Here is a 24,694-nt window from a genome sequence, read left to right as displayed (position 1 = left end):
TTGTCAAAAACGACTTTCCGTAAAAATTCCCGTTTTTCCCGGAGCTTTTTACACATTTTGACCTCTCCAAAGCACCAACTAGATTTACTTTCCCATCGAATAAGATATTGAAGTTGAAAATCGAAGCATTATTTCGACTACTTATCGTATACACAGAAATAATAAACAATATTAAAATAATAAAACACACATCATTGTAATACATTCATTGCTCCGCTCAGAATCTAAAATCTAAAAAAATTTTAAAATGTTGAACTTTTATAAACTAAAATTTAAAACAAAGTTCTACGTAATTAGGTTATTCCGTGACCAAAAAATTATAAAACAGCTTTTTTATAGTTATTTTATGTTCAAATTTGGATGATTTTAGTTATTTTGATATAATTTAAAAATAGTATTCGTGGGTACTTGACATTTTTCAAGTATATTATTGAAATATGATAATATGCAAATAATATTAATTTAACTTACCGGCTACCATATTAATAATAACAATATAAATATTTTATAAATAATCCTAGGATTACAAACCGTCTCCGTTCAGAATTGTTTTTTGTAAACAATGATATTATATCATTGAATTCAACTTTAATACCACCCATTACAGTGACGCACTTGCAATCTATTTTACAGCAGAGCGACATCCACTTACCCGATTTTTTCATTTACTGTATATATTAGTATAGCTAATCTGTGGTAATATATATTATATAGGCTGACAGACATGTTCGTTCAGAATCATTTTTTGTTTACATCAATTTTATATATTTGAATTCAAATTTAACACATCATCCATTACAGTGACTCACACGACACCTAATGTACAGAAGAACAGTACTCACATAACTACTTTTTTTTTATATGATTGGTTAATTATATTAAATGGTATAAGAGATATTGTTAATTTGAAAAAGCATATTATTTCCAAAAACAGTGTGTCACTACCTTAATTGGAGGATGTATTATGTATGACCTCAGAAACGTATCAAACTGAGAGGTAGTAATTGAAGTTTTAAAATTGACTAGTATTATTCTCCTTTAATATTTTTTTTTCTATTAACCTGTAATTATTATAATTACCTGATAGGTAAGGTGGTTCTTGTTGTGCCTCTGGCTCTCCCTATAAATCAGTGATCCCCAAAAAAAGTTCCGGTACTGCTAAAATAGATAACCAGTGTATGGTTAAAAACTCTTATTATTTTACAAATACATAAGCACCACTTTATTATACAGAAAAAGTACATTAAGTAGGGTCCTTAATAAGGACCAGATCTGGTTATATTTTTTCAAAAATAAAGTTACAATTTCTTTTGGATAATATGGAAGATCCATTCTTAAAATACTTTTTACATAATAAAAAAATAATTTTCAAACATTTAAAATAATAGTAATAATAATAAGTAGTATTTAATTTAATAATTAAATATTTAAATTCGTAGATTTTTAATTTTAAGTTCATTTAATACAGTATTCCGTTTTTTACGTTGTTCTAGGAGTGTAGATCTTTTTTGATAAACATCAGGGTACATTTTTTGAAACTAAAAAATAATAACAATAAATGAGTATTGTTGATTTACATCCAAATGTAAAATTATTATAAAAAAAACCAAAATGATTTTTTTGAGTTACTTTATAGTTCAAAATGTTAAAGACTAGTATCATAACTTACTAATTTTATACGTTTACTCTTTTCTTTATTAGACATTGATGTACTACTTATGATTTGATCCAACAATTCAATAAGGGCTTCTTTAGATTCAGTGCTTCTTTGTTTTTCAAATTCTTTGTCTGATATTCTAAGACAATAGTGCATACTATCCTAAAATATAGAATTATCATATATTTTAAACTCATATTATATTGTTTTATTATTATTATTATTATTGTGAGTAATAAAGCTTTATTTAGTGGTGTGAGTATATGGATATTTTATAAATTTATGTTTTACATATTAGACAAGTTAATAAGTACATGTTTTTTTCAATTTAAGTCAATTTTTTCCTAAAATATGCATCATTATTATACATATTTAATACTATATAAGTAGAATTTTATAATGCATTTTTTAGAAAACACACGGTTTTACAATAAATTTGACTAGGAAATAGTGCAGCTGGTGCATTTTTTCTTGCGTGAATTTTTTTAAACATAGACACCTAATAGCTGTGGTGATACTTATTAGGTACAAAAAAACGAAAAAATACTAAATTGTTAAAAAATGTATCAATCAATTTTCCGCACATTAAGCGCTAGTTTTGGAAACCTTGATGAGAAATCCAAGTTTTAGAATGGACTATCAAATCATATTCTAACAAATTGTATACTTTTAACATATACTAACCTTAAACAATTTATCATCATTACTAAAAGAATTGAACTTTTCTGATAAAATTGAATCAGTTTTAATAGGTAAAAATATTAACTTTTGACTGTGAAGCAAAAATTTGACAACATCAGTAGCTAAACAGTCATATTCAAATTGATTAATATTTTGTCTCAATACTGCACAAAATAATTTATCAGTTATCTGAAAAAATCATAAGTAAAAACAATATTGTTAATTTAAATATATTATATATTATACTACAAATGAATCTCATATTTATTTTGGCTAAAACAACTTTGAAATTTTAAATGTGACTATTACTATTTGTAAGATAGCGTTTTACTTACTTTATAGTTTATTATTATTTTTCTGACTAATAAAAATTATCAATTGTTAATAAATATTTAAATAATATTATTAAAATGTTTTTAATATACCAGCATTAAGAGGTCGTCACACCCGCATGTGTTGTCTTCGTCTTACACACGGACTACACAGCAAATTTCCGTTTCCAAAATGACAGGGTGCTTTCAGTTTTAATATTTGAGAGAATTTATATATTTTCAAACTTTTAAGTAACAACATTATCTGGGTTCTCTTGTTAGTGTTTTACAATATTTTAATTTTTAAGTGAACTATAAGCATTTTTGAATATTAATGTTGTACATACTCATAACTCACTTAAAAACTAAAATATCATAAAAAACCCAAAATGAACGTAGTTAAAAAAAAATTTTGAAAAATGTTGTTGCTGAAAAGTTTAATAATAGGTCAATTTACTCTAGTAACAAAACTGACAGAACCTCATTGAAACTAGCAAACGAAAATTTGTTATGTCTTACGTGTGTAAGACGGATACAGCACATGCTGGTGCGACGTTCTCTTAAATCTAATATTATATAAATTCAATAAGAAGACTTTTTTTAGATATTTAAAAATAAATATTAGAAATTTTAATATTATTTATTAAAAACTAACGGTAAATCACATTTTTAAATATCAAAGTTCTATGCAGGGCTAAAATTTGGATTTCTAGGGTATCCGAGATTCAAATCAAAACAGCAAGCTTTAATTATTATGCCTCTGAATATACATTCATAGTCATATGAAACCTAGTTTAAATATATGAGCATTATAATTAGTATACCAAAGTTTCACAATCAATTGTTGCGTAAAATATAGATAAAAAACATTAGTACAATACCTTAGTGTAAGTTGAAGATAGATGAGAAACAAACTTTAAAAATACTTGTAATTTTGCTCTATTCAATGGTGGAAGACATAGACTTAGTAATTGATATAAAAGAATTCCCAAATGTAAAGATTTTTCATTCAAACCTAAAAATAATTAATTATTGTACATTTATCATATACTTTCAATTTAAATCAAATGTTATATGTTACAAAAAGATACATTTATTAATTAGTAATTGAATAAAATTATATCAAGCTCATTATGTTTTACAAGTTATAACTTCTATGTAAGTTAATTCTCATACAATATTAATCTCAAGCATTTATATTTTAGGACAACTTTTTTTTTTAATTTGACATAGTATAAGTTATACCTTATATTGTTAGATTGATTTTGAAACTTCTCTCAAAATTGTTAAATATAATATTAGCAGTTTCATATCAATATATAATAATAAGCAATTTCCAAATTTAATCATACATTCATACCATTAAATGATTGATCTTTAAGAATTTGTGTGTGGTCCATTTGTGTTATATCAATTAGTTTATGAAGAGTAGAAATTGCCATATCTAAATCAAATCCATTGGTATCATCATTACTAATTTTTTCAGATTGAAAAAGACCAAAATTAACATATCCAGAAGTAGATGGACAAACAAATTTATTATTTTCCAATGGTTTATTTTTAAAACCATACTCGTCTGAATAGAAGCTTTCATCAAGTTCGTTTAAATTCTTTGGATTAATTGAGTTATTAGATATTGTGCGACCAATTTTCCTCTTCCTTATTTTTTCCATATTTCTTTGATAATATGATTGTGATTTTATAGATATTTCTGGTGAACTGATTGTTCGAGTTAACTTTGGCTTTGAATATTTATGTGAAATATTTAATGGTTTATGTTCCATTTTACTTTGTTCTATTTCACATGATTCAAAAAATGATGTACTGCTACAACTACTGACAGAAGATCTGGAAAGTGATGATACTTGCTGTCCGGAAATATCAAAACACTTATTAACAATACATGTTTTTGAGTGATCGGTAGAAAATTCAGTTTCCCAGCACATGTTTGTTGATAATTGAGTTGAATTATTATTTTCTGTATGCTTTAGATTCTTATTACACATATGATCATACCTTTCAACCACAACCAAAATAGAAATAAATATCTCATAAAAAGATATCGGAATCAGAGGTTCCTCTGAGTTTAAAAAATAATCCTTGATTACAGTATAAACATCGGCTTTAAATCCAGGATAAGTACACTCATTAATTTCCATATCTAAACAATAAAAATAAAAAATCATCAAACAATTATGAACTTATTATAGTTTTGATACAAATTAGATTTTAAGTTATTTAAGTATTTAAAATATACTTTTTGTTGAAAACATTTTTAGAATACTTCTTTTTTTTTTTTATTTATGCAATAATTATATGTAGGTGAATAAAACCAAGGTATAGGTACAATATGGAAAGCAGTTATACTATACCTACAAAATAGTTAATAATTGTAATATCTACTAGAATATTTAATAACATAAGAGATGGCCATTAAAAATTAATAGCAAATCATTAATTTAGCCTTGGTAAAGTAATATAAATATAGATTGATACATATTATCTTATATGCAGAATTTTTATTAAAATGTCTTTATTGGTTCAAGATTTGTAAAATATCTTATGTAGGTACATTAGATATATATTATAATATATGAATTGTAATTTAAATACAAATTGCAATTTTAGATTTACTTAAGTTTTGATCAAATTAAAACAAAAAACAAATTATAAATGTTTAAACATTATTATTCATGCAAGAAATTAATATTTAAGTATAGAATATTATAGTTACCAGATGTTAAGCTATCCATTGCAGACTTTACCCAATTAGGAAATAAACCATCAACATTATAATCTTGATTATAAATATTCATGATTATCCACTGCTTATTTAAATTTTCGGTATTTAAAAAATCATCCATATTAAAACTTTTAAGTATATTCTGCAAGCTATAAATCAAGAAACAACACAATGTTTAAATTTATATTTTTATGAATAAAATAAATATATTATTCAGAATAATTCTAGTTATTTTTTCTTAAAACCTTAGGTATTCACTATACCGGGGGCTAGCAATTAAATCCTAAAGGGTCATCCATTTGAAAACTTAATTTTAAGGTCTAGAAAACTTTAAGAAACATAATGAAAAAGAAAATCTGCATTAAAACCATATATTTTTGGCGGTCTATTTATTTCTCTCCACCTATTGCTGACCTCTGTAATATACTTTCAAAATGTTATAGTATGCCAAACAATAATTATTTGCCTATCATTTGCATATAGCCATTTACTTACATTATATATGAAAAAAAATGTAAATAGTTAAACTTGATTTTACAGTAGTAGCTAGATTAGATTAAATAAATAGTTAACATTTTAATTGTAGGCATAATTGTTTAGATTAATTAGTAATTTAAATTATTAACCATCAATAAGGTAACCAATGTTTAATATAATTATATAAAAGAAAAATGTATAATATGGATGGATTAAAAAACAGTATACCTATACTATGACACTATACCTAAATGTAGTATAAGCATAATAGATAAATAATAATAATATTAATAATATTTACTTTTGTATAATGAAATTAGCTATTTTATGATTTTCATTTAAATATGTGTTCATTGCAACATTTTCCATTGAATAAGACTTCATTCTATGACTACAAATAACTTTTTCACTTCTTTTGGGTTGAGGAGACAATGATTGAGGTTTATTCATAAGGAATACATTTAATGAAGATAATACAGATCCTTTACTGATTGTTTTGTTCATATTCTTTGGCAATGCAAATCTGAAATGATGATATTCAATGTTATTAGGTTAATAGAAGACACAAAATAAAAAAAATTAGATATAAGTTTTTAGAATTAGGTTAGTTAATGTTGATAAAAATGTATGATAAAGCATTTTACTTTTAACTATTTTACATTTAAATTTGTTTATTAAAAAAAAAAGAATAGGTAATTTAGGCAAGGCTCAGAACTTAATACATTTTCATATTTATTAAAAAGCTGCATATTTTTTAAAATGTAATTTTACACACATTTGTTTCATCATACACAATCAAAATACAAAAATTCATGTTGCATATTTATCACAATTTACTAAATTTATATGATTTTGCATATTTACAGATTTTAAGCATATTAACGCTTATTAGATTATAAATCAACAACAAACAAATTTCGATTCATTGAAAATTGTAATTTAAATAATTTAAATTAAAGAACCAGCACGGCAGCACACAATGTCATCTTGTCTATATTTTGAATTATACCTATTATATACCGAGTATTAATAAATATAATAATATGATATTATAATATTCATTTTAGTTCTTACATTTATCTTTTTTAAATTTTAGACTAATAATAATTCTTTAAGATCTACAAACAAATTACAAATAATATACATACACAATTTGTACTTATTTAAAAAATTTAAATAATTATGCTTTTTCCAAGTTTATTCCCATGCATAAAAATATATTTTATAAAAAAATAAATGCATATTTTAACTCTATTAGTGCATATGTATACACATATTTTATTGTTTTTAGCACATACAGTTCCGAGCCCTGCTTAATAAATATGATTGATGAAAATATGTGAAAAAAAATATTGAATTACACAACAATTTAAAAACATTTTAAATAATAACAGTTGTCTCAAATCATTTTCTTGTCCTTGGTTAGGTTAGATTAGTTATATAAATAGAACTTGATTTATATTTATCTCCCTTTCGATTCAAGTTATTGAAGTAGGTAATAATTATTTTAGTATACTTATTATCAAAAACTAAAAAAAGGCAATCTTTATAAACTTGATTATTCCTTAGCTTGAAGTAAGACAACTTAAAAACTACAATACTCACTCATATAATTCTGACTTGTCCTTAAATTTTGTTGATGTTGTACTAACTGCTTTAAAAATTTCAGCCTCAAAAAACTTATTCATTAATGCTACTATTTGTTGACGTGTAACTCCTTTATTAAACAAATATTGTAATTTCCCAGAAGACGCTTCATTGTACATCCAATCAACTGCTTCAAATCCCGTGAAACAGTTGTCCCTAAACCAAAGTTGGTACCGATGTGATTTTAACGGCATACCACTTCTGAAATGGTCGACTAATGCTTGCCACTAAACAAAATAATTAAGCCATTAAGTAACAATAAACATAGTTGACAAGTTAAACTTACAGTTTCCGTGGCTCGGAATTGAGAATATGTTGGTAAGTTTGGAATATTTGAATAATTTGACATTTTAAAACGTAGATATGGGAACAAGGTATTTTAATTATTTAATATAATTTAAACAGTAAGTCTAGACAATGTATATTATTAGCGTAACACCTAAATGTCGGTTAATCATATTACAAATCAAATGCATTTAAAAAATATGTTTCGGACGTTTCGGTAGAGAAATTGTGAGAACACAATACAATATACAATACCTAAATTTAAAAAAAAACGTTACACTTGTCGTAAACTCGTACAGTCGTACACCCGTTGTCTTGGTGTTGTCAACAATAACAATGATAATGATAAGCGGTCGTACTGCGCATGCCCAAACAGCTACAGGGGGGAATGTGCCGAGTAGAACACTTGCACCACAGAATAAAACTAAAATATTATATTGAACGTAGAAGCAATACAAAATACTACAATATTTACTCTTGTTTTCTGAGACAGATAGCGCTCAAGATACCTCAGTAGCACAAGACAGTGCCTTAGTTAGATTTTAAAACTTCTCACACGAATGAAAAATTATCATGTGATTCATGGCCGAGTGAATTAAATTAAAGTAAATTTATGTTTTACCATGCACCTTTTTTTAAAAAAAAATGTTTGTTTGATGCATGTGGTTAAGCATACTGAAAACAATGGTGAAGTCAGAATTTGGCGGTCGGATTTAGTTTTGAAGTTATATACACTTATACCTATTTGAAGTCCTAGACCCACCCAAGTCTCAAGGTGGTTTAAGGTTTTACATAACAAGTCGGAGGACGTTTTCGATTCTAAATGTCCGCACGAGTGACCACGCCATGCGAGTGTATGTGAAAATACTATAAATTTCAATTAGCAATAACTTTTCGACCGCCAAATTCTGACTTTACCATCGTTTTTACTTTTCAACATGCTTATAACTACATACCTTAATATTTAAAAAAACAATAAAAGTTCCAATAAATATGGATGTGCGGTAAAACAGAAAAGTTCCTAAATTAATTACGTTAAACGTTTAGATATTTATTATTTTACTATTTGGCTCTATCCGGCCATAACGACCATTAAATATAGTTATAATATTTCTATCATAAATATTCATTATGCAAACTGTATTTTGAGTACCTACCTACTAGTTGTAACAAAGTTTATTATCATTACCATATAATTTATATGTGAGTATTGTGACTTGTGTCAACTAGATATATACGCAACCTAGTTGTTACTTGTATAACACATGAAATGATGTTAAAATAATTATAACTCGCCTCTATACAAAGTTACTATTAAATATTAATGATATACATATACATCGTATATTCGTATTTATATGTACTCGTAAGTCGTATTATAGTAGAATGTATCAGAGCCGTATTTACGGGGTGATCAACCTAGTAGCGAGTACACCCCCACCAAAAAATAACAATACAATAAAATTATGGGTCACATACTCACAATCCATTAACAACGTCTTCACTTGAAATTTGTAAGCGCAATGAATGCGAATTTATTGGTTTGCCAATGATGTAGGTACATTGTATATTTGTATTGATAATATTATTTATATTAAATTATATTTTGACACTTTTATAGTTATCAATTTTGTTTTTTGGTGTAACTCTAGAACTAATTCCCACTAGGTATATATACAAAGGAAAAATGAGGTAGTGAGATACTCTAAGTCTAAATGACAAACATAACATGCTACTCAATATTTTCTATTTTGAAGAACATTTATGAATCAAAAAAAATATGTAGGTATTATGAATTAACCATTAGTTGTAGGTAACAATTATGTATATACCTAGACGGAATTATGTAATTTTTACATTTTATTCATTTCTATGTTAAGAAATAAAATGTTACTCAAAATCGGTTGGAAAATAAAAATAACTACTCAGATCAAAGACATATTTATGTTAAAATAGTACTTTTGGTTTCAAAATTAAAAATTCTTTGCACATTTCTTAAAAATTACTGAAAAACGATAATATTTACGCAACACCAATTTTTGATAAAATCGATTTTACTTTTTGTTGTAATTCAAAAACGAATAATAGTGAACTTGAAATTTCCATAGAATATATATATAACATTTTCTAGAGTGTAGATATGGAATAATTGTCAAAATGTTCAGTTTTTTTACTTTTTTTTCAATAAATGTTGATGAAAATTGTATGGTCGGTCAAAAACTTTAAAACGTATAAAATAAGATTTCCTAAATATTAAACTTATATTTATAATATATTATTATTAATATCAATAATACAAATACGTATGGGTATAATATTTATTTTTAGGCATTAGAAGTTGAATTTTTAACAAAATTACAAATATGTACAAACTATTATTACCTATATGTAGTTAGAAATTTACAAACTGTTCAATTTAATAATAGCTAAGTCTTGAAAAATTGAATAGAAAGTTCCTCATACATTTTTCTTACTCCAACCTAAAAATACATGTGTACAATTTTTTTTATTGCATTTTTAAAATATTATTAAATTGCATAATATATAAACGAAAAATAACGTTGTGAATTTTTAGTTGTTATTTAATCGTAATTTAAAAAATATTCTTCCTAAGGACTTGAAACTATTTAGTATTTTCACCACTACGTACTTATATTATTATTTAACATACTACATACAAATATTTTAATTAAATGCAGTAAGTAATTGCAGAAATTTACAAATAATTTATTTACATTTAAAACCCTAGTATAAAGACATAATTATTAATAGGTATATAGGTAGCACTTAGCTAACATAAAATTGTACAATATCAATCTATGTAATATTTAAAAACCCATTTGTACTAATAACATTTAAAGAAAGAATTGTTGTTGTAGACTTGTAGATCTATTATCCCATTGAACTATTCATCGAGATCATGTTCTAGCGGTCAATTGTAATGCTGTTATGACCTCATAATCTTATCGGATCTATAATAAAATACAAATTTAAAAAATCAACACTTATTATTAATAACGCTAGATAAAAAAAAATAACCTTACCGACTGCAGTTTATATCAACTTATTAATACATTTATTCATCATTAATAATATTATATAGAAACTAGAAAGTAACAATTAATTTCAGAAAAAATGGAATTTGTGAGTTGGGGGACAGAAGTGCAAATATATTACCAATCCATACAATCTTACGTCAATGGTTAATGTATAAAATATTAATCAACCATAAAAAAGTAGAAGATAACTTTAATCTAACCATTACAATAGTAACAACTATTTATTATTTGAGTAGGTATCTCAAGTCTCAACTAACTTTTCAGTGTTCTACTACTATTTTTTTGTAATTGGGACGTATAGCGCTTAGAGTAAGGGTGGTTAGATAAGTTAGGGTATTAAAATGTTATTTTGGCTAATTTTTCTATGATATTTATTATACGTTGTAAATTAGGTACCTACCTATTTGAATTGCAATTAGTTATAATATAGTTATTAAACAAAACAAAAAAATAATAATAGTAATTGTATTACGCGAAGAACAATAATTCTGTATCATCTGTTACACCACGAATCACGATAATAATATAGGTAGGTATTAGGTACTAGTAAAGTATAGGTAGTACTATATAGTACCTACCTATTTATATTCTATATATTATTATTGTCAGGGTGAAATGGTCTGCCGTCAGCGAACGGTATCGGTATGTTCCTATGGAGCATTCTGGACTCTGGTATATCACTACATCATGCTGTATTCCTGCTAATTGTTATGGACTTGTTATTATTATATGGCTCTAACGTGAATCAAAATTATAAATACATATAACTGTTATAACTATAAGTTTATTTTTAATTAAATAAGTATAGCCAAGTTTAATTATTTTATACTTATTAGCTATACAAATGTACAAATATACAAATTTCACTATACACGATAAAATTTTGAAAGTAATTTGACACTTTTTGAGTTGTTTACGGACATTGTCTATTTTCAATTTTTTTAGTTTTTTTTTTCTATAAATATCAATAAAATAGTAGGTAAAAAAACGTGAAAATTTAATGCAAGGTTCCTGATATATTGTTAAAATAGCAGTTAAAATAAACATGCATAAGAACAATTTTTTTTCGTAAGCATTTAAAGTTCGAATTTTGACAAATTTAAAATTTAATAATTATTTTGTAGTTAAAAATTTATAAAATATTCAAATATGTTTTATAGCTAAGGATTAAAAATTTAAAACAAGGTTCCACGTAAATAGGTAAATATATAAATTACTTTATTTACCATAATATCATAAACTGACTGACCGTTTTCGCTCAGAATCGTTTTTCTTATACAATGATATTATATCATTGAATTCAAATTTAACACCATCCATTACAATGACCCACTTGTAACCTGCTGTACAGCAGAGCGACATCCACTTACCCCCTTTTTAATTGTTTAGTTGTAGTTCTTTATAAATGAAAATTTTGTTAAGAACACAGATCACCATTGGCGCAAATAGAGGGGGGCTTTTGGGGGACTTAGTCCCCCCAAATATCGGTCAAGTCCCCCCAGTTCAAAATCTAGTAATTAGTACTAATTTTTATATTCTGTGGTACTAAGCAATATGGCCTATGGGAAGGGGGGCTTGAGTCCCCCCAAAACATTTAGTCAATTTGCGCCTATGCAGATAATATTTTAATTATTGTCAAAATGTATGACAAATGTAATCTACTAATCTATAAACAAATTACAAAAATTAATAGTAATCATTGATTGACATATCATTAAATGACGCCAAATGGCCGTATCATAGTCATGCTATGCAAAAAGTCCAAGTATAGGTAACCAAACAAATTCTTACCAAAAAAAAATTTTTATTTATATAATGTACACCGTCACCTGGCCACCCCTAAATGTGTCAAAAATTGGCCGCCTAGGGCAAATGTCCCCGTTGCCCCCTCTCCCTTAAATACGGCTCTGCTAGTTAGACAAATTATTATGCATAAGTAGGTATTTTAGTAAGAAAGACAATCAAAAATAATAGGTAACGTACCTATATATTTTATGCGATGAATCATGAATGTATTTTATCTACCTACAGCGATATAATAATATATTATACCTACATTATGTTTACCGTAAGACAGACACCGGTCAGCATACTAATTTTTACCAATTTAGATAGTTAGGTACCTATGGCCAAGTACCAATTTAAAAAGATAGATACCTAATACAGAAACGTACAAATATAATAAAACTAAGTATATTATTATGATATTGCTTTAATTAAAGATGTTTTGTCATCGTATTGTTTTCAATGTAATTTCTAATATTAATATTACTTTGTTAGGTTTATTCTTCTTATAAAATATAATAAAGTTGTCTAATATAACAACCGTATAAGCTATAAAAAGTAGGTAATTATTTAATTTTCGGCTAACACATATTTTTAGAAATAACTAGAGCAGAGTGATTCTTTTTTTTAAAAGTACTTGTGTTACTTATGAATATCCGATCTGAACTCGCGCCACCCACCCTTCCCCCAAAAAAATAGAAATACCATTTGTAATTGTGACTAGGTATTTAGAGAACGAAATAAGAAATAATGTAATATTATTATAATATATTATAGCCATATATAAGTTATAGGTATTAGCATTGACTATTGAGTATATATTGCATATTGTTTATATATACTAAAACTCAATGGTATTAGCCATTAGGCATCAGCTCCTGCCTCCTATAAACTATAATCTATATGAAATACACTGCATAGAAGATCGCGTATAATGTAATTATAATTTATTATTACATTTAGCACAATAAAATGCGTTCAATTCGATTTTGCGGCGTAGTTTGTAATATTATCATTGCACATTGCACATTTGAAGCAGTAATACGACTAATACGAGTAATGCGACTCTCGGCGTTAATAATAATAAAACGTAATCGTCTCAACTCGCAGTAGCAGTTGTCGAAAGACGTCATGATTCCACGTATTTTTCCCCGTTTTTGTGGGCCATTTATCGTGTCGATGTCCTTGCACGGCAGTTGCGCGCGCATTCCACCAGCCATCTTCGCCATCGCAGCGATCAGGATCGTCCGGCGACGACGAATTCCAGCCGCCGCCGACAAGCGACCGTTGGACCCGGCCAACCACCGTTCGGCGGGCAGCTGACGGTCTCGCGTGTTATCATTCTCATTAGCTATCACAATTGCTGCGTTGTAGCGGAGAGCCGCCGCCGCCGCCGCCGCCGCCGCCACTGATTGATTAGAGGTTATGAACTTTTCGTGTGTAGAGAATTATTATTCGACTTTAGTAGTACTATTATTACTGTATTTTAAACACATTATTATAGTATTTTGATATTATTTCGATATTATTTTTGTTGTTTAAATGTTTGACCAATCGTATCTCCCGTAGAAATGTTGTCTTGTTAATATTATGTTTTTTTAATTTTTTTTTTAAAACTATGATTAAATCGTTGATTTCATTCCCTACCGTCGGTTAAGAAGACGCTTATTCTCAAATCATCATCGTCCGTTCATCAAATGTAGTTTGTTATCATCGCAGTAAACGACATGTAAAACGTTAGATTTTCCGTTTTCGCAGTACCCGCAATTATTGTAAACCGTCCCGTGTTTACACGAGTCAAGAGCAAGAGTACGATCACACAGGTTGGTATAATATAGTTTAATATAATTTCGATTTTCGTTATAATTATTAGCGCAATTTCATAATGAATTTCGTTTGTGTATTTACTTGGTTGGAATTTTGAGTTTATGTCGAATCATTAGCAATTTATGCAATGTCGAGCTCGATTATGTTTGACTTCAATTCGACACTGTCAAATATTATAAATTAAATGCTTGCGCATACTCATGTTGGAACTGAAATAAAATATGGTGTGCCTATCTGGGTTTTACATTTACAAATATGTCAATATTTTGAATATTATACCATTAGTGAACGGTGTAGTATTTGTATTTCAATATATTATTTGTCTTGTACTTTCCTTCTTACCAATTAAATAATTTAATACGTTAAGTTTTTGATATACCTACCAAGTGTTCAATATTTTAACATTTTTGAGGATAAATAAAAAATGTAGTGAATATCTTTTGTTTTATAGAGTACCTATCTTGATAGTGACTCCTTAATATTAAATGATATCATTTATGAGTATCCAACAGTATTCTAATTTAATAAAAAATGTAGATTTCTCTAATAATGGCAGATATTTACAACCCCAAGAGAATATTTAAGCATAAATCTATAAAGTACCTAGGTACCTATAGACTAAATAAAAATATGTTTGACATGCATTACTAATATCTTTCTAAGTTCAACAATAAATAATTTATTAACATTATTTGGAATTAATAAAATCAGCTAGTTTTTAACTTGTAGCAGTATGTGTACTTCCTTTTTCTATTATTTAATACCTATCTAGTTTTTCTCTCCGTTTAGGTATCTAAATAATATGTATATTAATATTAAAAAAGGTGGGCAAGTAGCTCTGCTCTACAGTAATTGTCAAGTGGATCATTGCTTTGGATGTGTTAAATTTGAATTCAACCATACATCATTGTACATATAAAAAAATGATATTGAGCAGGCTGAATGTCAGTCTAGGATATTTTATATTATATATTAATTATTATTAGTAATAATAGGTATGATTAATTCATTTTTGCCTTATTTTTATTTTCATATCTACCTATTCTAAAATGAAATGATCAATGATTTTTTGTTTGAACTACTTATGCGGAACCTTGTAATACATTATGTTATTTATATTTTTGTAAGCTATAAAAATCTAACATTTTATACATTTTTAACTACAAAAGAATTTGAAAATGTTTGTAATTTTGTCTAACAAAATTGTGAGTTATAAATAATTTAATGTTTTTAAATAGCTATAAAATGTAAAAATGTACCAGGAACCTTGTATTATAATTTTAAGCTTCTTGATCTAACAAATAATTTTTTATCTACATTTAGTTGTAAAAAATTTTAATAAATCTAAGATAGTATAACTATTTGATAACCAAGGATACCAAACAATTATTTTAATAACAATATTATAAATTTAAAAAGAACAATTTTCTCCCAGAAACCTCCATCAAAGTTGACGATCAAAGCATTTTTTCTACTAAAAAGGCACAAAAAAAACCCACACATTATTGTAAAATCAATACATTCATTGCTACGCTCAGAATCTAAAATATATAGATGTATAGGCCTCCACACGATTACACGAACATGTTCAATGCCAATTATCTGCTTGAAGAATAAATACAAATACAAATAATATACCATATACTTTGGTATTTGGAAATTATATTACCTATATTATATTATTATTAAGATTCTCCATAACTTCACTTAGGTATCTAATAGATCAAAGTATTTAATAGTAATGAGCCATGATGAAATTATTTTTCATACATACCTATTAGCTACTATATGAAGACCCAAAACTAGCCCGACAGTGGCCCATTAATAACTAGGAGAGAACAAAAGCCCACCCTGCCTCTCCCCAATAGTCTATTGGAAAATAAGTAAATAAAACCATTAAAAAAGTCTACTACCGGTACATGCCTTCTGATTATTTTATATTTTAACAACACATACCTTGTATGTATCATCTACTTAATAATTAGGATGTTAAATAAATCATCTAATCTTTAATAATTTGATATTACTCCACCAATAATAATTAAAATGAGAGCATTGAACTCTTTTTGATTATTACTAATGATTCTAATGTTAACCAATGAATAATGATCCTAATAATGTCAATGATTAGAGTATCATAAAATTAAAAAATAAATAGTTTTTTCTAAATTTTTCTCGAAAATGTAAAAGTAGATTAGTTTATTATAGTGGTTGGGAGTAGCACAATAATTGTTGCAATGCTACAGTATTATGCTACTTGATTTGAAGCGATGAACATAGTATCGCTTCATTACACACAATGTAGCTAAATACTAAAGTGTGCTAAAAATTTAGGCTTAGAGTACTAAAAATTGTCATTTATCGCTATCTACAATTTATTTGATGATAATTAAAATATTTTTAAAATAAATTATTTAAAATTATGCTTTTTAATATGCTTTTTAGTACCCACTTGTTCACCTTTTTTTTTTATTGATAATGTACAATAATAATTCTATAATCATGTCTAATAAACAGCCGGTTAATAAATTATCACGGGAACTCATTTGGTATGATGTTAATGTGCCAGAATCCTTATTTTTATATATATTTTTTTTAAATCCATGTTTTAGTAGGTATTATGAAACATAATGGTAAAATCTAAACGTTGTAGTCTGACTTAGTTCACCAAGTGGGTTATTTTCTTTAAATTAATTTTTAAATACCCGATGTAGCAATATAAATAATTTTTGACGTCCACATTATGGATATTATAAAAATACTAAATATTTATATGATGTATACTTACTTTATTATAAAGATAATAATTATGAATATTTTTGATCAATGGTCTAACGTTAAGTTTTACAATATTCCATCGGCCCAGTGTATACTATAGTAGCATATACATCTGCCCTGATGTATACTATTATTTATTGTATACAAATAACTTTAATTTTTTCAATACTTCAGTAAAATCTTAATTAATTTGTGGCTCATAAATGGATTCATTTCTAAGATTATATTTATTAAATTTCATTAATAAACAATCTCTACCAACTATATTATTTTGTTTGATTCGTATGTATATTAAATGCATGGTTTGTTTTATTTAATTTTAATTTAATAACTTGATCTTAAAATAATGTTGTTAAAAGTAAAAAGTGTAAAAGATAAATAAATCTTTGAATGTAATTATGAAAAATAAAATAAGTACATTTCATGATGTGTAAATGTAAATTGTAAAGTGATGTAAAGTTGCAATGGTAAATATTATATTTAATAACTTATATTATATTATAGATATACAATATACCTATTATTTTATTGATTGGTATTATTTACTTTTCAACAATACCTACCAAGTCATTAAATTATAGAAATAAAAATTTCAAATTTTTGAACACCTGATATTTGTAACTTTTAGTTGACACACTTTCCAAGTATAGACTGTCATTAATGAATAAAATAACCTTTAATTTCTATTGATGGAAAACCAAAAAATACATTTAGCTGCGTTTTTTTTTTCGAATTCAAACTTAATCTATGTATTTTGATTAAATTTTATTTTTAAATATTTCAATGTGGAAAACATTATTTAGTAATCAGTATAACTTTTTTCTCAGAAAAATAATATTCCATAATGTTCTTTAGTTGCAATATTTTTATACTTACACATTTTTGCTGTGATATTTTTCCATGTCAACTTGGATTTGTTTTATGTATACAATGTTTTATTGTTGTATTCAAATTTAACATATCCATTACAGTGACTTACTGAAATATTCATTGACAATGTATTCAAGACTTACTATACTACGGACCGAGTTCCTCCATTTTTCTTTTGTTGATTAAAATGTTTATAACAGTTTTTTCTTTTTTTTTTTTATTGAAGTTAAAATTGATATTATTTTATACTTTTTTTTGCTTTGCAGCTTCTACCAGAGATTTCCAAACTTTTCGATTCTCTGCATCTTTAATACTTGCTTCATTTCTAATCTCTTTAAATCATCTTTTACTCGGTACATCCACCGTTGTCGAGGTCTTCCCATTGGTTGTTTTTTATTTGGCTTGTTGATGAGTACCTGTCTAATCAAATATCAATTCACCCTCTACACGCCATATATGACTAGCCCACTAGTCTTACAACCTCAGAATATCTTGTAAATTGAGTGCATTATACAGTCTGCTTCTCATTTTTGTTTATTTTAAGAGCTATATTTTTACTTGTCACTGAGCTTTTGTTACATGTCTTATTCTATAAATGTAACAGGTAAAGTAGAAAATCTGGGAATTTTATAGAATGCCTGATCATTTTGGGCAATGTACAATCAATTGACCATTGAAAACTGCTAATTTAATATTTCTTACATTGTCCTTACATAATATTCTTGCTTTAACCCTAATATTTTATTTGATATAAAACTATTCAGTTATGAAAACTTAATTTAATTTAACAACACAACATATATTATATGAAGATTTTAATGTGTGCACACTAGTGACTTATAATACCACAGAAACAATTTTTTCAAGTGACTTCCTTAGTTTTTTAAATTTTAAGTGCTAATAAAAAAAAACATGACAAATGGTGTTTGAAATTTATTTTATACTTCAATTTTTTCAATGATATTAAACCATTGATGATTTAGATCATTAGTGATCTGATAAATAGATGTTAACAAAATGGGTTTTATTTAGAAAGACTTCAATACTTATTGAAACGTTTGAAACAAATCTGTGGCATTACTTCTTATATTATAATAAATATATATTTTTGTTGCATTGAATTATCTTGTATTTGTTTAATTACAAGTCAAACTCTTATGCCGAGTTGCACAAAACATTTAATGAATCAATAGTGAGCTAATGGTCCCTTAAACAAGATTTAGTAGCCCACGATTGGTCCATTAAATTTAATAAATTGTTTATGCATCAGTGACATATTTTAATCTTTTAAATAATGTTATACTTATAAAAATATTAATTTTATTTGTAATTAGTTCAAATTGATTAAACTATACTATTTATTTTTATATTTAGTGGTTTTTAGAACAGGTTAGTTAAAATAAACTATTAGTACAAATAAACTATTTTTATTCAATGTTAATTAAAGTTAATATTGTAGGTTGTAATTTAACAGCTTTCGGTTATGATTGGAAATATTATCATAAGATAATTAAGATGATTAAAATTATTTCTCTAAAAATATTTTTTTTTTTCGTTATGAGTATGCCGCTTCTCCCATATTCATTATGTTTGTTTGTCATAATATGTATCATAATAAATTGAACATCAGTCTTCTTGTTAGATTTATTAATACTAGAATACATTTACCTACTTTTAATCATTCAAAAATTAAACAAATTAAACAATTTGGGCCTTATTGTTTCTATTTATTTTTAAGTTTTTTGATAGCTTATTCGTATTTATAAATTAATAATTTAACTTCTTGTAGATTTTATGTACAATTTTCTAAATTATAATATTTTTTACCCATTTCAAAATTAAAATACAACAAAAAAATATGCTTAAAATTGATGAGGTATTAGTTATTCTATATCATATTTTATAGTAATATTGTTGTTTATTTTCTTATCAAATATAAATACAATTTTAATATTATTTAACATTTAAAATGTATCAAATAATCAATGAACTGTGAAATATCATTAATAAAATATTATTTACAATAATACTTATTCCGTTTGATTGTATTAAATTTATATTTAGTTATTATAAAACACAAACATTAGTTTTGATGATTAAAAAAGGTTTATTTTATTTTGACATTTACCTCTATTATTATTTTAATTATTATATAAATTCACAGGGTTGTTATAAAATAAAATAATGTGCTTAGCATTTATATAAAATTCATGAAATTAAATATCCATAAATTGTGTTTTTCGTTTGATTATCATTACAGCTATGGTTATAAAGTAAATTTGTGTTTTGTGTGTCAAATATTAGATAGGTAAGTGGGTGGGTAACTTATCATAATTTGATTACATAATATATGTTACATAGGTACTTAAAAATTGTATAATCCACTTAATTGTGTAATTTTACCTAATACATTAAATTATAAACTAATTTAGACGTTCAACATCAAAAATATTTATTTTTATGTTGTTTGTTTTTAGAAATATTCTGAATTACCTACCTAAAAAAAGATACAACAACAAATCACTTTTATAATATTAATTTCTATTTTATAAATTACTTGTATTAAAAGTACTAAACAGTTTCTCTTATTAATATGGTTTCAATATTGCAATTTTCAAACACATAAATTTAAAAAAATCGAATTAACTGATATAAAGCCAACTATAAATTATTTATAACGGCTATATAATATTTTTTCTATACAGCAGTCATAGGCGCCAATTGGCTAAATTTTTTGGGGGGACTCAAGCCCTCCTCCCTATAGGCCATATTGCTTAGTACCACAGAATATAAAAATTAGTACTAATTACTAGATTTTGAACTGGGGGGACTTGACCGACATTTGAGGGGACTAAGTCCCCCAAAGCCTCGCCCTATTTGCGCCAATGTGTACAGTAAGGTTTTATAAAAGTTATGCTATTTTCACCAATTTTGGTAAAGGTACTATAATGTGTTTAAAATGCTTTTAGAAATGTGTGGTTTTCTTTTCATAAACCATACAAAAATTAAAAAAACTGAAGGTCAATTTTTATAGAAGTATTCTGGAAAACTGATATTTTTTCCAAAATCAATGAAATTATTTATGAAATATTTTATTATCACTTTTAATACTCAAAATTAATTTGTACTAACCATTTCGGCTTATGATGCACTGGTATCTTGAAATATTGAGACTCAATATTATGATGTTTTCTCACATATGTAATATTTACTATGTTCAATACATTTTGTTAAAAATCTTAAATCATTAATTATTTTTATGAATAAAATAATATTTTTAAATAATTTTGTATTATACACTATAGTAAACTATGTTATACTCAAAATCGTTTGTTTTGTTGTATTCAAATAAGTTGGTAGTAAGTTGGTAATGGTAATACATTTATCCTAGACGAAATTTATGAAAATTGAGTCGAGTAATGAACACTTGGTTTTTTGTGTCATATTCAATTTTTTTTTTACGAATTTTCTAGGTTCCATTTTAAAATTTGTATGGGAATACCCAAGTACGTATTTTATAATAGTAACTTGTTCACAATATTCAATATTATATGGCTTGTTAAAATGCCTACAATAATAATCTTAGGCATAATGTATTTTATGTAACAGGTATTTTTTAAATTAATGTGTACCTATTACAAAAACAATGATTCGTATTATATCATTTAATTTATATTTAAAAATAGATATAAAATAATGAATATTATTATTGGTTATTAAACGCAACCAAAGGTTTTTATTTTAAGGTCATAAAAAACGAAAATCTTAATCCATTTGCTGTTCATAACTGATAAATCGGGTGACTTTGATTCCCTTCTTTACGACCTCTACGAGTTTCATGATAAAGCCAATGATTTATCATTTATTATTCTTCTGACCTTTCATGCATAGAAACATAAGTTTGCTCCGAAGCTTGAAGGTATTTTTTCCGTTTTTTTTTTTTTTTGTTATAAGTGATGCTAGTTCAGGAATAAAATAGCTAGTATATCGACAAGATTTTTCTTCCACTAAAATGGGTAAGGTACAATATTACTATATTATAATAAATTATATTTTATTAATTTAATTTAAACTTTATTGATAGTATTTTATAATTTTGAAGTTGTATGATCTATGAGTACCTTTATTTTTTGTTTTAATCTAAAAACTTATGAACATTTTATTATTTCGTATTAAAAATACAAATATTATAAACTATAAAAATATAATATTATTTAATAGGTATATAACTTTAAATATGTGGTAAAATATGATTATTTTATTAAAATTTTATAATTTATGGTATTCTTGGTATCAAATGCAAACAAATTGATCAACTTAAATAGTTTTATTGTATTCCTATATTAGAATAAACAAAATTGTAAATTATAATTATCTGTCTTTTTTTGAGCATCAATTATAATCATTAATAAAATATAATTAAAATATCAATTTAAGTATTTAATTCAAAGAAATACTTATTACTTGTGTAAATATAAATTAATAAAATGCGATTTTTGATTACGTATTTGCTATTATAATGCTTTTGATTATAAATACATATTTCTAAAGAATGGTATCTAATATTCATATAAGTAAAATTTTTAAGAAAAACAATAATTTGACTAATTTGACAAGACTCGGGACTACGTTTTGGATATGAAAGAAATAGTATATTATAATAATAATTGAATATAGGCATATAGCTACTATAATTACTTATGTATTGTGTAAACAATAATTTTATATGTAATAATTCTTGATAAAAATTGTGGTTGTTTCATTGTTATGTACACTTAAAAATTAATTTAAACATTTTAATTAATATGAACTAAGCAAATTACATTATTTGATAACACGGAAATAATTTATAATAGACGTGAAACAATAAATTTTGTTATTAAAATCCATTAACTAAAATGACAAATTAATTCTTGTAAAGACGTAAAGTGTACTGATAAATTTTGTTCTTAGCTCCAACTATAAGTAAACTTGATAAATGATAATATACTGTTGATATTTTCGGAGATACAGATTATATTTAAATCGATTTCAAAAATTACTGTAAATATTAAATAGCATTGAAGGTTTATATTTTAAATAAGCAATGCGTATTCGTGTATAACGAACGTTTTACGTATATTTACGAAGCTTAATATTTCATGGATGTATGTTATTTTAATAACTTAATATGTCGATATGTTTTGAAATAAAAACCCAATTTTCATATTGATGATGTCTTATAAGAAAACTATTTCATTGGAATGAATCAATTTTAAAAATGGAATGTAGGTAATCGCTCTGCTATACAGTAGGGGTCGAGTGTACCTCGTCATTGAGTAAATCACTGTAATCTATAATGTTTATTGTATTATTGTGTTAAATTTGAATTCAATGATAAATATTTGCATACGAAAAACGATTGAGTGAAGACTGTGTTGTCAGCCTTTAAGTATATTGTAAGTTTATTTCATGATATATTTTGATTGATATTGCTATTAAATTAATCTATTTTAGTATTTTATTATTCGTATTACGGTAGGTTGATTTAATTTTTGCCAAAAAAATTGAATTATTACAATAGCATTTATTCATTTATATTTATTATTGTGCCCGCCTTACCGTAGAGCAGTGTAATTAGGTTCGTGGTATAAATAGACAATAGCTTAAAATAATTAGTCTAAATATTTTGAAAATGTCATTGTGTATATAAATTATAAAATAAAATAATATACGTAAACATGTCTAGTCCCCATAATTATTATTTTTACAACAAAATAATTTAAGTTAAATAAAATTGTTTTTCCTTTAAATATTTAATTTTGTCCAAATTTGAATTTCAAATAGGTATCTATAAAAATAAATGCGCTTATATATATTTTAGATTTTTCGGTTTCAGAATAAACTAACTATGAGGGAGAAACCATTTATTACATTGTCGATTTTTTTGACAAAACAAATCATTTTCATCAACATTTAAATTAAAAAAATATTGGACATTTTAAATGTGTCTATAAGTTGATAAAAAAAGAGTAAAAATATTTTTACAATTATACCATGTGCAGAAAATGCTAATATAAACATTTGGTAAAAATTATCTACGGTTATTCGTTTAATTGCAACAAATTAAAAAATTGATTTTGTCAAAAACTGGCTCTGCTTAAAAATACAAATCTATTATTATTTTTAAAAGTACCTATTAGGAATTTTTCCTCAATGTACCCCCCCCCCCCCCCCCTCTATTGTACGAATGCCAACTAGATTATCCTTCCTACCAGAAAAGATAGTGAAGTTAAAAATCTAAGTATTTATACTGTTCCAAAAAAATTGAATGATGATGACTAATGACAGATAAAAAAAAACACTCATTATTGTAAAACCAATACATGAACCAATCAGCTCAGTGTCTAAAATATAAAGTACTCGAACGTCTCAAATTGCCTTAACATAATTGTAAATACCTATATATAATGTAGTGTCAATCTTCAAAACATGATATACCTATACCAATCTTGTAATGAAATATTGATGTGATTTGTTGTCTTATGTTGGTGCAATTTTGACATAAAAATTCAATACGATTTCTTCATTTTAA

The 24,694-nt window shown here is 25.5% G+C and overlaps 2 protein-coding genes across 3 annotated transcripts in view; one reads left to right on the top strand and one right to left on the bottom strand.

Annotated features, from left to right (window-relative positions):
* Positions 1 to 1,196: 1,196 nt before the first annotated feature.
* Positions 1,197 to 9,157, bottom strand: LOC132934628 (DEP domain-containing protein 1A-like). Its single transcript, XM_061000956.1, has 9 exons — positions 7,803 to 9,157; positions 7,475 to 7,743; positions 6,171 to 6,392; positions 5,384 to 5,541; positions 4,010 to 4,810; positions 3,531 to 3,664; positions 2,342 to 2,527; positions 1,670 to 1,819; positions 1,197 to 1,538 (listed from the first exon to the last, which is right to left on the bottom strand). Exons 1-9 carry the CDS (start codon positions 7,863 to 7,865, stop codon positions 1,428 to 1,430), a joined length of 2,094 nt encoding a protein of 697 aa, XP_060856939.1. The 5' UTR covers positions 7,866 to 9,157; the 3' UTR covers positions 1,197 to 1,427.
* Positions 9,158 to 14,056: 4,899 nt separating this feature from the next.
* Positions 14,057 to 24,694, top strand: part of LOC132934785 (acetyl-CoA carboxylase) — a 46,477-nt gene continuing 35,839 nt past the window's right edge. The window contains exon 1 of one of the 2 annotated variants that reach the window (XM_061001141.1): positions 14,057 to 14,468. Coding sequence is in view for 1 of the 2 variants with exons in the window: in XM_061001140.1 (XP_060857123.1) it covers positions 22,133 to 22,136 (4 nt within the window). In the remaining variant the exon portion in view is untranslated. Of the gene's footprint in view, positions 14,469 to 21,979; positions 22,137 to 24,694 lie in introns of those variants that run through there. The other variant, XM_061001140.1, reaches the window with a different exon arrangement.

Source organism: Metopolophium dirhodum, chromosome 1 (genome assembly GCF_019925205.1).
Source record: "Metopolophium dirhodum isolate CAU chromosome 1, ASM1992520v1, whole genome shotgun sequence".
In the NCBI taxonomy this organism is placed as follows: Eukaryota; Metazoa; Arthropoda; class Insecta; order Hemiptera; family Aphididae; genus Metopolophium; species Metopolophium dirhodum.
This window is presented reverse-complemented; position numbering and strand designations above follow the sequence as displayed.

Bases quoted from the DNA above. Each gene is read 5' to 3' on its own strand.
- LOC132934628 (XM_061000956.1), bottom strand. From the start codon at position 7,865: ATGTCAAATTATTCAAATATTCCAAACTTACCAACATATTCTCAATTC. The intron at 7,744-7,802 runs GTAAGTTTAACT...TATTTTGTTTAG, and splicing joins AATTCCGAGCCACGGAAACT to TGGCAAGCATTAGTCGACCA. The intron at 1,820-2,341 runs GTTAGTATATGT...TCTATATTTTAG, and splicing joins ATGATGATAAATTGTTTAAG to GATAGTATGCACTATTGTCT.